We start from the raw sequence: 12,048 nt of genomic DNA, 5'->3' as shown, positions 1-12,048 counted from the left end.
AGGCTTTCCTGTATAAATGGCATTTTTATTTTAATTACAAAAAACCAACAACAGGGCACAAGCGTGCTAAAGTGCTCAGGTTTGACGCCCATACTTCTATTATAACAGGGGTAGGGAACCCAAGGCCTACTGGCATGACTTTGTTTCACATGGCACCTCGACATTATTTATATGGCCCGTGGGCACCCGGAAAGCCAACCACTTCCGAAACGTGCCGGCAAACGATGTTTTTCGGTCGCGGCACGCAGCTTAGCTGCACTAATTGGGTACTATAGGGAAACATGTTTGATCTGGCAAAGCCTCAAACAGTGTGTTGAAAATTTAGCGCGCTCAATCACTTGTGACTGCAAGGGTTTATGTTAGTGGTGGTAGTGGCTGAGTTGAGTGTTAATGTGTGGTTGCCCGCTAAAGGTCCCTCTGTAACGAAAAGGTTCCCCACCCCTGGTCTATAACCTTCACATTTGCGGCTGCGTTCAGTTCAAATTAAGTTAACCCAATTCACAATGACAGCATTAATCTCATAAAATTGCATCAACTTATTCTCGCCATTTTTCGCAATAACTACACGATGTGCTTTTGCAGCGTATTAATTATTTTAAAAAAGTCAATCCTCTGCGTTCTAAATTGACACTTGGTGTCACAAATTAAGCTAAAAACTAGCTCACTTAATCGTATAAATCCACAGGCATTTCTCTCCAGGCAGTACGACAGAGTGTGGGTTACCTAGATAAACATTGAAGTAGCACCCAGAGGTCAGCTGAAGTCAGCTTGCGATTCTGAAAAATGAGCCCCGATCCTGGCTCTAACCCTAGCCGCACCTCTTGTCGCTTTGCTCAGGGTGCCCCCCTTTTTTTTTGCTTTACTTTTTGTGAACACTGTTGGTGTCCCAGTGTCGTCCCAATGAGCCTCTCTTGTCACCTTCACTTCTGGCCACGCTCCCTCCCTTCCCATGTTCCTGCTCTTGGACATCATCCAGGTGTCGGAGAGACTCTGAGAGACCACCCATTGCTGGGAGCTTGGGGAAACCCCCATTCGCATCGTTAATTCGAATGCAGTTGAATTAATTATCCGTGGGCAGGTTAGCCAGGTTGCGGACTAACCGTGCTCAATCGGCACCTTTTTCGCGTGCATGTGCACTGGTTCCATTACTCGCTGCTTTTTACTCTCCACCGGTCAGTCACTCATTGCCCACCGGACCGCAAACGAATTACTTTAACAAGCAAAAAAAACAACAACCAGATTACGACATTCTACGTCTTCACTCCCGTTCTACATAGTCAAGCAATACATATGTTGTTTTAGTCTTAATTTACAGAGTTTTGCATTATCCATGTTTTTGTATTGTTATCCGAGACATCCATCCATCCCTCTCTCCACCTCGTTACTCTGGATAATCGAGGGTTGACTGTAAAACTTCTTCCCTCGCTGCCTAGCTGTGGATGTCACTCCCGTCTCTTCCCCCCCCCCCCCCAAATTCTTATAACGCCTCTCAATTCAGGAAATGTATGACCTCTCGTCTATTCCAACGTTGTGCTATTTGTTTGCCGCTGACCACATGGCATGTTGTGCCGTGCGCAGCAACTGTTATAAATAATGAGTGCATCTAAGCAAGACAAACACCCCGAAATTTACGTGGAGCTGCTTCGCAGTGGTTAACACGCACAGGCTGTCTCGCACGAGTTGTGCACGGTTCATTAATGTGAAAACAAAGGAAGAAAAAGCATGCATACGCATGGTTAACTTGTAACGCTTTGCAGCATGCGTTTGTCCTCAGAAGTGTTTCATTCGTATCTAATTCGGTTTGAAGCTGCACAGGGAGATGACTTCACTGGGCACATGGCGTTTGATGGCGCTTAGGCTGCGGATACTAGTGTGTGGAGCGGCCAGTGGGTTAGTAGCACGTCTTGTCTTCAGCTTGGCCACACGTGCGTCCTGCGATGCGACCCGACTTTGGTCTCCTGCCCCGGTGCTCTGCTAACTCGGCAGCCCGCCTGTGCCTTGCCAAGTAGCTGCCTGTGTGTGCGGCAGCCCCCTCCACATGTACACAAGATGAGGGTAGAAGAGAGGGTTTCTCTGCCAGCGACCAGGACTTCTGTCCCCTTCCCCTCCAGCGCACACAGACTGGCGGCCACCACACGCGAGACAGACGAGAGATGCTCTTCGCATCCAGCGACGAGCTTAGGCGGCCACAGCACCTCGCGGAAGAATTCAGCTCTCCGAGGGAGGCGTGCACGGATGATGCTAACGGCCAGTTGTCGGGCCCCCAGCGTGAGCCATCTCGATTAGTTTCACGCCACCGTGTCGAACTCGGCTCAGCCAAGTGTGTGGGTGCGGGGGAGTGGGACGCACAGGTCTGGGAAATCGTGCACGCCTCGTTCTCAACAGTCACGTGCCACCACTCTCTACCAGTGAGTCCCCCTTCCCCCCCCCCCCCCCCCCCGGCTACATGGGTCTGCTCCTGAAAAACCCGCGTTCGCACAGAGACTCGCGCACCGTGACGGTGAGCAGGTTCGTCGTCACGTCCGTGACGGTCACGTCCGTGACGGTCACGTCCGTGACGCCCACCGTTGCCGCCGACGCCTCGGCGAAGCCCCAAAGCCACGGGAACCGGGGTCCCCGTTCGATCCCGGACCCTTCCTCGTGTTTCGTGTCCGCTCCTGGCTCCGATCCGCAATCGGAGCTGGACGTTGGCACTCCGTCCTCGACCGAGGCCCCGCATCCATCCAACTCGTGGTCCTGCTCCTCCCCTTGCACTTGGCCATGCCCTTGACTCGGAGAGACCCCTCTTGCCGGGAGCTGGTTGGAGCCATTTCCACTGAGACAGCTCAGGTCTATGGGCTGCTCTTGATTATGGGAGTCGGTGCAAGGGCTGCCCTGTTTTGGCTGCGTCTCTTGTTGTTGCTGCTGCTCCTTATGTTGCTGCTGCTCCTGATGCTGCTTCTGCTTATGCTGCTTCTGATTATGCTGCTTCTGATTATGCTGCTGCTGCTGCTTCTGATGCTGCTGCTTCTGATGATGATGCTTATCCTGATGCTGCTGCTGTGTCTCCTGGGCATGTTTCTGCGTCTCCTGCTGTCCTATCTGCTGCTGCGTCTCCTGCTGCTTCTGCTGTAGCTGTAGCTGCAGCCGGTGCAGCTGCAGCTGTAGCTTGTGTCGGTGTCGCTTCTGTTTGTCCCTGAGTCGCTTTTTTTTCCGCTTCTGCTGCTGCTGCTGCCACTCATCCTGCTGCTGCCACTGCAGCTGATGCCGCTCCTGCTGATGCCGCTCGTGGTGTTGCTGTTGCTGCTGCCGCTCGTGTTGCCGTAGCGCCCCGGCCTCGCGCTCGCACCGCCCCGTCGCCGCTTTCTCGCGCGCCGGCAGCGTCTCCGGTCGGCCGCCCTCCGCGCCGCCGAGCTGCGACGTCTGGGTTCGATCCCGGCTCGCGTCGCCGCCCTTTGCTACGCCGCGGTTTTGGCCGAATCCGTAACCGTAGCCGGAACCGCGGCCGAATTCGAGTCCGGAGGAAGGAGCGAGCGGCAGTGGCGGCTGCGGCGGCGGCTGCGGCTGCGGCTGCGGCTGCTGTTGCCGATTCGGGGTGGAGGGCCGCACGGTGGTTACGCCGACACCGGGAGCCGAGCCCGGCACCACACTCTGCTGCTTGAAGCGCGGTGGCACGGCTGGTGGCGATGCAGGGAACCGGCGATATCCGAGCAGCGGGTAGCGTGCGTGGGAAACCAGAGGCGACGGTGCTGGCTGCGGGGCGAGGGGGTCGGGGGGGGGGGGTGCGAGGGGGTTGCCGGGGAGGGGAGGAGCGGGTAGTGGTGGGGTGGGGGGCAGTGAAAGGGATGGGGAGTCGTGGGGGGTGGGAGCGGAGTTCATTAAGAATACCTACTGGACATCTGTGGGGGGAAAAAAAGCTTTATAGCTCATCGGATTCCTCCGGTATGAATACTGATTCTGGGATGTGCAGGTAACGGGCTGTGTGAATACGGTTATCGTCTTTATCGCAGACCAAGGCCAGACGCGTTTAATCCATAGGCTTTGACGAGCAATATTACGATGCGCAATTGACTTTGGTATCTACAATTGCGTGTCGTAATAACCCTCTTCCACCCGGCACGGCCAACGAATGAAGTCACGTGATGAACAAACGTGCCCGAGTTCATTACTGGCATCAGCAGCGCACCGGTGTGGTGGAGAGCGATCTCGCAAAATGTTAAGAATTGGGGGACGACGTTTCGGTGATGGTGACAACCGGCACCGTCTGGCGATACAGCAATGGCACAATTCTCGATGCAGCAGCCGCGCTATGAGAATGTCGCTGTCGTCCAGGGGTGGGGAACCTTTTTTCTGTCAAGGGCCATTTGGATATTTATAACATCATTCGCGGGCCATACAAAATTATCAACTTTAAAATTTGCCTGTTATATTTGGTCAAACATTTCATTAACTCACCCCTAATGTGATGGCTGGAACTGCTTCTCTTTGGTGAGGTGTGTGATGATGTTAGCGGCTATTGATGATGTTGCTGCTACTCGCAACTGCTTTTCCAGGTTTGCTCCTAGATTTGTTGAATTTCGAGTCCCGCCTGCGGTTCCCTTGGCAGGGCCAGAGACCAAATGATTTCGCGGGCCCTCTACGGCCCGCGGGGCCGGACGTTCCCCACCCCTGCTGTAGTCGATGGTGTATTGGTGACGCAGTGGTTAACGCAACGTTCTAACAACCCGACGACCCACAGCCAACATCGGTGACGAATATCTGAACCGGCCCTGTGCCCCCCTCCCCCTTAGGTCGTCTCTGCCTTAAATGTGTACGCGCCGGCCTTAATAGGTGTTTGCTTTAGCATTTGCCCCAACATTCCTTTAAATGCTATATGGGGAATCTTTGTAGTGGTGGTAGGGATGGTGATTTTGTTGTAGTGATGGTTGTTGTAGCGGTAGTTTCTCGTTACCTGCAGCAGGAGGCGGCGTGGCTTTGGACCCCGCTTGTGTAAACCAAATACTCGCTCTCTCTGCTCCCTGTGCGTTTGGCATCATCGGCAGCAGAATCAGCATCCATTCAGAGTGCATTCATCATCATCAACCACATGACACTGATCACAACAGCCACCACCACCAGGAGCATAGTCAATATTCAGTCATCAATCACGTGACACTGATCACAACCACCACAGAAGCATCGTCATCAACCACGTGACACTGATCACAACCACCACCGGAAGCATCGTCATTCAAAGTCTTCATCAACCACGTGACACTGATCACAACCACCACCAGAAGCATCGTCATCATTCAAAGCCGTCATCAACCACGTGACACTGATCACAACCACCACCAGAAGCATCGTCATCATTTAAAGTCATCAACCACGTGTCGCTGATCACAACCACCACCATAAGCATCGTCATTCAAAGTCGTAATCAACCACGTGACACTGATCACAACCACCACCAGAAGCATCGTCATCATTCAAAGTCGTCATCAACCACGTGACACTGATCACAAGCACCACCAAAAGCTTCGTCATCATTCAATGTCGTCATCAACCATGTGACGCTGATCACAACCACCACCAGAAGCATCGTCATCATTCAATGTCGTCGTCAACCACGTGACACTGATCACAACCACCACCAGAAGCATCGTCATCATTTAAAGTCGTCATCAACCACGTGACACTGATTACAACCACCACCAGAAGCATCGTCATTCAAAGTCGTCAACCACGTGACACTGATCACAACCACCACCAGAAGCATTGTCATCATTCAAAGTTGTCGTCAACCACGTGACACTGATCACAACCACCACCAGAAGCATCGTCATCATTCAAAGTCGTCATCAACCACGTGACACCGATCACAACCACCACCAGAAGCATTGTCATCATTCAAAGTCGCCATCAACCACGTGACACTGATCACAACCACCACCAGAAGCATCGTCATCATTCAAAGTCGTCAACCACGTGACACTGATCACAACCACCACCAAAAGCATCGTCATCATTCAAAGTCGCCATCAACCACGTGACACTGATCACAACCACCACCAGAAGCATCGTCACCATTCAAAGTCGTCAACCACGTGACACTGATCACAACCACCACCAGAAGCATTGTCATCATTCAACGTCGTCGTCAACCACGTGACACTGATCACAACCATCACCAGAAGCATCGTCATTCAAAGTCGTCATCAACCACGTGACGCTGATCACAACCACCACCAGAAGCATCGTCATCATTCAAAGTCGTCATCAACCACATGACACTGATCACAACCACCACCAGAAGCATTGTCATCCAAAGTCGTCATCAACCACGTGACGCTGATCACAATCACCACCAGAAGCATTGTCATAATTCAACGTCGTCGTCAACCACGTGACACTGATCACAACCACCACCAGAAGCATCGTCATTCAAAGTCGTCATCAACCACGTGACACTGATCACAACCACCACCAGAAGCATCGTCATCATTCAAAGTTGTCATCAACCACATGACACTGATCACAACCACCATCAGAAGCATTGTCATCATTCAAAGTCTTCGTCGGCATCCGTTCGGAAACATCAACAATCACAATCGTCAACGACTGTTTTCGAGTCATCGTCATACATTCAACATTGTCTTCACGACACCATCACCGTCATTCAAAATATATTCAAATTTTATCATTTTCCCAGTTCTCACATTTTGCATGATCATTCATTAATTTTTTTCACGTGATATTCAATGTCATCTTCGCCACACCACCACCGCCGTCATCCATTCAAAGTCGACATCAAAATCATCCTTCAAATCCCTCACAATCAGCATCATGCACCGTATTCGTCATCGCAGATTCACCAACATCCCCTTACAAAGTCATCATCGTCATCATAGTCGTGAAATTCATCGTTATCGTTCTCACCATCATCAAATCGTGTCATCAGCAACAACATCAAACAAAATGCCTTAACATGATCACCGCATTGCCTGGACTATAAGATGCACTTTTCTCCCTGAATTTTAAAGCAAAGGTCCGGGGTGGCGGGAGTCGGGGATGGTCTTATAATTCGGACGCGATGTGTGTGTGTGGCCAAATTTGTGTAACTTTATTCGTTATTAACACCGGGCACAGGTTTTGCGGGGTGGGAGGGGGGGGGTCTAACTTTCCAGAGCGTCTTACTTTCCAGAGCTTCTTACTTTCCAGAGCGTCTTATAATGTGGGGCATACGGTATTTAAACATCGAGAGACCTTTCTTCAAAGGCGACCACGAGTCGGGGATCCAGGATGTTCTCTTCGGGTTCCCACGTGTTGTGCCTGTGCAGACAACAAGCGGTGCGAACCAGCATCGCGCCTCCGATTAGCGCGCTTTGGCTACGTGCGGTGCGAAAGAAGTTCCGTGTGGTGAGCGTGTCGGGCGAGTGTCAGTGGCTGGGCGAGTGAGTCGGTGGGTGGGAGTGTGAGAACGTGAGTGAATGAGAGGGCGAGTGAGTGTCTTCTTTTGGCCCGGCCCGTAGTGTCGTGTGATGAATGAGTGGGCGGGTGAGTGAATAGGTGAGTCTTGTCACCTACAGTGTTGGTGGTGGTTAGATTCCTCAACGCAGGTGAACTGAAAGATCTTTACAAAAAATCGATGTGATATGGTGATGCGATGGCGATGCGTGCGATGGCGATGCACGATTCACCTGGGAGCCCATCCTCGCCACTTCACCAGATACTCCACACGACCCTGTGCATCATGATCAATAATTGACAATCACCATAATCGTCATCGATAAAGAGGGTTAATACATCCATCATCATAGTCAATTAGTTCAGTAGTGCCACCACTACGATCATCAACGTGATCCCCTTTTGTAACAATCGTCATGAGTTAAAAAGCAATAATCAACATGCATGGGTTTAACAACAATTATCACCACTTAACACCAATAAGCATCACTTAACACTACGATCATAACCACTGCTGTTAGTAACACCATCATCATCAACTCATCACCACCACTGCATTTAATTGCCATTATCATCAATCGAACTTTATCGGACCGTAATGTATCAATATAATCGTTTTCAGAATGGTGAACTTGCATGCCTGTTGACATTATACGGAAATAATCGCCATCACCGAAGAGCGAAAAGTAAATGTTCTTAGTTCTCTCGGTAAAGTCACGTAGAAGGGGATGAATAAAATAATACTGGTAGGAACGAAGTTGTAAACTGAGTGTACCAGCCTGCAATAGATGAATGTGTCCGTCCGTCGGTCCCCTTTCAATACTTTAACGAAGTGAAATCTCGTGCTGTTGGGTGTAAAATCAGCAATAGAGAGCGCAAAGACTTGATATGTCTTATTGCACCCAACATTTGGAAGTAACAATGTCATAAAATTGCGCAAAATTCCAATGTTCCTACCAGCGCACCCTGCAGGGACCTGTTACAAGTTAAACAATAAAATTCTCACGACGTTTCGATTGCAACACGAGCAATCATCATCAGGTGTGAAAATCACAGATGATGATTGCTTGTGTTGCAATCAAAACGTCGTGAGAATTGTATTGTTTAATTTATTTTCTCCCTTCTACGTGACTTTACCGAAAGAACCAAGAATATGAATCCCTGCAGTCACGGAAGCTTTAAATCGAAAAAAAGTAAATAATTTACATTGGCCATTCGGTCATCAGCAATCTGCAGAATCATCAGCAATGCAGTCAAGTGCCATCACTCTGGCAATGGCCGTGACCTTGAATTGTCATAATACCATGAATCCCGATACTAAAATAAAAAGGCGGGTAATTACATGACGCTAATTCGCTTGGTGAACAAAGCCCGACTGCTGATGAGAACAGTAAGGTCGAAGCCGGTTTAGGGATTTTGCTTGCTCAAACCAAATGCTGATGAGAATAATTTGCGGGTTTGGCAAAGCCAATCGGCCGATTGAGTGTTTTACTAAATGTGGAGACACGGCATGGAGTCCTACTGCTATGTCATTTTCTTGTTAAAATCATTCAATCATCATCATAAGACCATTTAATGTATCATCATCATCGTGGGTCATTAGACCAACTCGTCCATCATATCAGAACGGTGGGCCACCGAAGGTTGTATTCCCGTCCATGATAGACAACCTCAATGGAAAATAACGCCTGCGATATTTTTTTTTCCTGGGAATCCCCGAGGTCGACTCAGCCGTTATGATTGTACTTGGTATAGACGATATGGCATGCGCGCGTGCGCGTGCGTGACGTGGAACAAACCCCCTTTTCCCTTCCAGTATTTAAAGCTACGCGGGGGATCTTTATATGGTGTGTGTGATAATTATACTTTTACCCACGCACACACACACACATTAACAAAGATCCCCCGGGTAGCCTTCATAGACCGTTGGGACAAGTGCCGTAATGGCAGCACCTGCGAACGCGGGCACGGTGCTATAGAGTGCATGGGGTGTTGTGGATAGCATTTGTCTCCCCAGTTGTGATGTTTATTCGCACTCTAAGTGATGATGAGACCGGTGCAGATATAATTCGCTGCTGGTGTGGTCGGGAATCGAACTTACGTGGCCGGGGTTCTTGGCCAAGGGTGCGAACTACTACACTACTGCTCCTCCCAGACACACACACAAACACGACGACACACATGAAACAATACACGCACAAGGACACACGTAAAGACGTACACAGTGATATGTACGCAGAGACATAATAAGTCACACGCAAAGAGACACGGGCATACACAGACACGCTGGTTGACAGACACATTAACACACACACACACGTTGGCCCACACACACAAACAAACATAATAGACACAGATACGTAAGAAGACATACATGCATACCGCCAGGCACACCGACGCACATAATATTATACATGTCATAAGACGCACAATTTAACAATTTACAGCCGCACATTAACACATAGCCAAAGATCCCCCGTATAGCCTGTAACAGACTGTTGGGGGAAATGCTGTTAGCGAGCACCTATGAAGGCTGGCACGGCACACGAGGGGGTGGGTGGCCAGCACCACGCCGGGCCGCCTTTGTCTCCCTCGTGTCCATTTGAAGCTGGGTCGACCTAGGGGAGGCCCAGGACCGGTTCAGATAATCGTCACCGGTGTTGGCCGTGAGCGGGAATCGAACCCGGGTGGCCGGGTTCGTATCGAATCGAACCCGGGTGGCCGGGTTCGTAGCGCAGCGTGCTAACCGCTACACCACCGCTCCCCAACATTAACACACAGACGCTGACATGCATACACACATGGACACAATACAGATTACCCACACACACGCAATACAAATAGACGGACACATACCGTACATACATGCACATCGACATACAAAAAAAAACACCCAAGCAAGTACACTGAGACGCACACAAAGACAATGAGACAAAGATCCCCCGTATAGCCCTCCACAGACTGTTGGGACAAGTGCTGTCAAGCGAGGATCGTTATTCAGGCCGGCACGGCACGCGAGGGCGGGTAACACCACGCCCGGCCGCTTTTGTCTCCCCAACGCTGATATTTATATATCCCAGCGCACCGGGTACTCGTTTGAGGCCTAGTTGACCTAGGAACTGGGCCAGGACCGGTGCAAATAATCGCCGACACTGTTGTTGTTGTTGGTGGTGGTGGGTGGGTAATGGCACCAGGGTCGCCGGGTCCCTAGCGCGGCGCGTTAACCGCTGCACACGAACCGCTCTCCACACAATAAATTCGCGCGCGCACACAAAAGGCAAATAACGCGCACAAAGACAAAGATCCCCCGTGTAGCCTTAACGGACTGTTGGGGCAGGCGCTGTTAACGAGTAGCACCTATGAAGGGCGCGACACGGCACACGAGGTGGTGGGTGGGTGGGTGGCCAGCACCACGCCCGGCCGCCTTTGTCTCCCCAGCGGCGATGCTTTACACGCCGCACCGAAGAAATAATTTGAGGCTGAGTCGACCTAGGAGAGGCGCAGGACCCGGTTCAGATAATCGTCTCTGCCGTTTGGCCGTGAGGGCGAATCGAACTCTGTGGTCATAGCCGGTGTTCGCAGGCGCAGTGTAGCTCACCGCTACAGCCACCTCTCTCTCACACACAGCGACAACACACACACACAAAGACAACACGACGCACGCTAGTTGCTGGCACGATGTTAGGAAGCCCACCCCCACCCACCCACCCACCGCCATTCCTCCTGCTCACCTTCCTGACGCGTTTCTTCTGAATTTGCTCCACGGCAAACACCTGCTCCCCCACCGCGGATAGCTCCATATCCCCGCTCGGAGACGCACCAATAAATTCCTCGCGAATTCCCCCCCCCCTCCTCCTCCTCTTTCCCCTCCCCGTCAGCGCCCGCAGCAGCGAGCGGAATAAATTATTAAATAAACCGAAACGTACAATCTGCTATGATGATGATGATGATAAAAACAGCCAAGAAAATATATTCCAATTTACATTCCAAATTCCTTCGGCTTTCGCGTTGGATTCGAACCGCTTCACTGCTGTGTGCGCGCGCGCGCGCGCGCGCGCGGATGAATATTCCTTTCTCTGTGCTGTGTGTGTGTGTCTTCTCTGTGTGTGTGTCTTCTCTGCGTGTGTGTCTTCTCTGTGTGTGAGCGTGCGCGTGTATGTCTTCTCGGGAGCGCGCGTGTCTATGTGTGTGTGTGTGTGTCCGCGTGTCTGTCAAAATGTGTGCGTGTGTGCATGCGTGTCGCTGCGTGTTGCTCGTGTGTCTTATACGTATGTCGCTATGGGTGTGCGTGTGTCTGTGTTTTGGTATACGTCGCTATGGGCGCGCGTGTGTCTCTACGGCTGTGTGTGCGTGCGTCAAAACGTGGCGCTGGCCACCGACCCCCTCGTGTGCCGTACCGGCCTGCATAGGTGCTGTTCGCAACAGCACTTGGCCCACCAGTTTGTTAAGAGGCTTCACGGGCGACCTTTGTCTTTGCGTGTGCATTGGACTGTCAGTGCAAGCGCTGGAACGTGGAGTGATGTCATACGTTGTCCTGTGGCGTCATCACGCACTGTGCTTGTGTCGGGAGACATCATGACGCAAACAATTACGCAAACCCAATGCATTCAGACCACCCCCCCC

At 51.1% G+C, this 12,048-nt stretch overlaps 1 protein-coding gene across 1 annotated transcript; it reads right to left on the bottom strand.

The window, feature by feature from the left end:
• Positions 1-4: 4 nt before the first annotated feature.
• LOC116949530 (uncharacterized) lies at positions 5-11,268 on the bottom strand. The gene is made up of 5 exons (XM_032966941.2): positions 11,157-11,268; positions 7,659-7,702; positions 7,225-7,290; positions 4,931-4,997; positions 5-3,732 (listed from the first exon to the last, which is right to left on the bottom strand). Exons 1-5 carry the CDS (start codon positions 11,223-11,225, stop codon positions 2,443-2,445), a joined length of 1,536 nt encoding a protein of 511 aa, XP_032822832.2. The 5' UTR covers positions 11,226-11,268; the 3' UTR covers positions 5-2,442.
• Between the last annotated feature and the right edge of the window lie 780 nt (positions 11,269-12,048).

This window comes from Petromyzon marinus, chromosome 37, assembly GCF_048934315.1.
Source record: "Petromyzon marinus isolate PM22_M1 ecotype Great Lakes invasive population chromosome 37, UKy_Petmar_22M1.pri1.0, whole genome shotgun sequence".
Classification (NCBI taxonomy): domain Eukaryota; kingdom Metazoa; phylum Chordata; class Hyperoartia; order Petromyzontiformes; family Petromyzontidae; genus Petromyzon; species Petromyzon marinus.
The sequence above is the reverse complement of the archived record's forward strand: the minus strand, read 5'-3'. Positions and strand labels throughout refer to the sequence as shown.

What these genes read in the sequence shown, in the direction of transcription:
- LOC116949530 (XM_032966941.2), bottom strand. Translation starts at nt 11,225, where the DNA reads ATGGAGCTATCCGCGGTGGGGGAGCAGGTGTTTGCCGTGGAGCAAATT. An exon ending in TGGCGAGGATGGGCTCCCAG is followed by an intron (nt 7,291 to 7,658) that starts GTGAATCGTGCA and finishes TTGTCTGCACAG; the next exon opens with GCACAACACGTGGGAACCCG. An exon ending in CACGCCGCCTCCTGCTGCAG is followed by an intron (nt 3,733 to 4,930) that starts GTAACGAGAAAC and finishes CTCGCCCCGCAG; the next exon opens with CCAGCACCGTCGCCTCTGGT.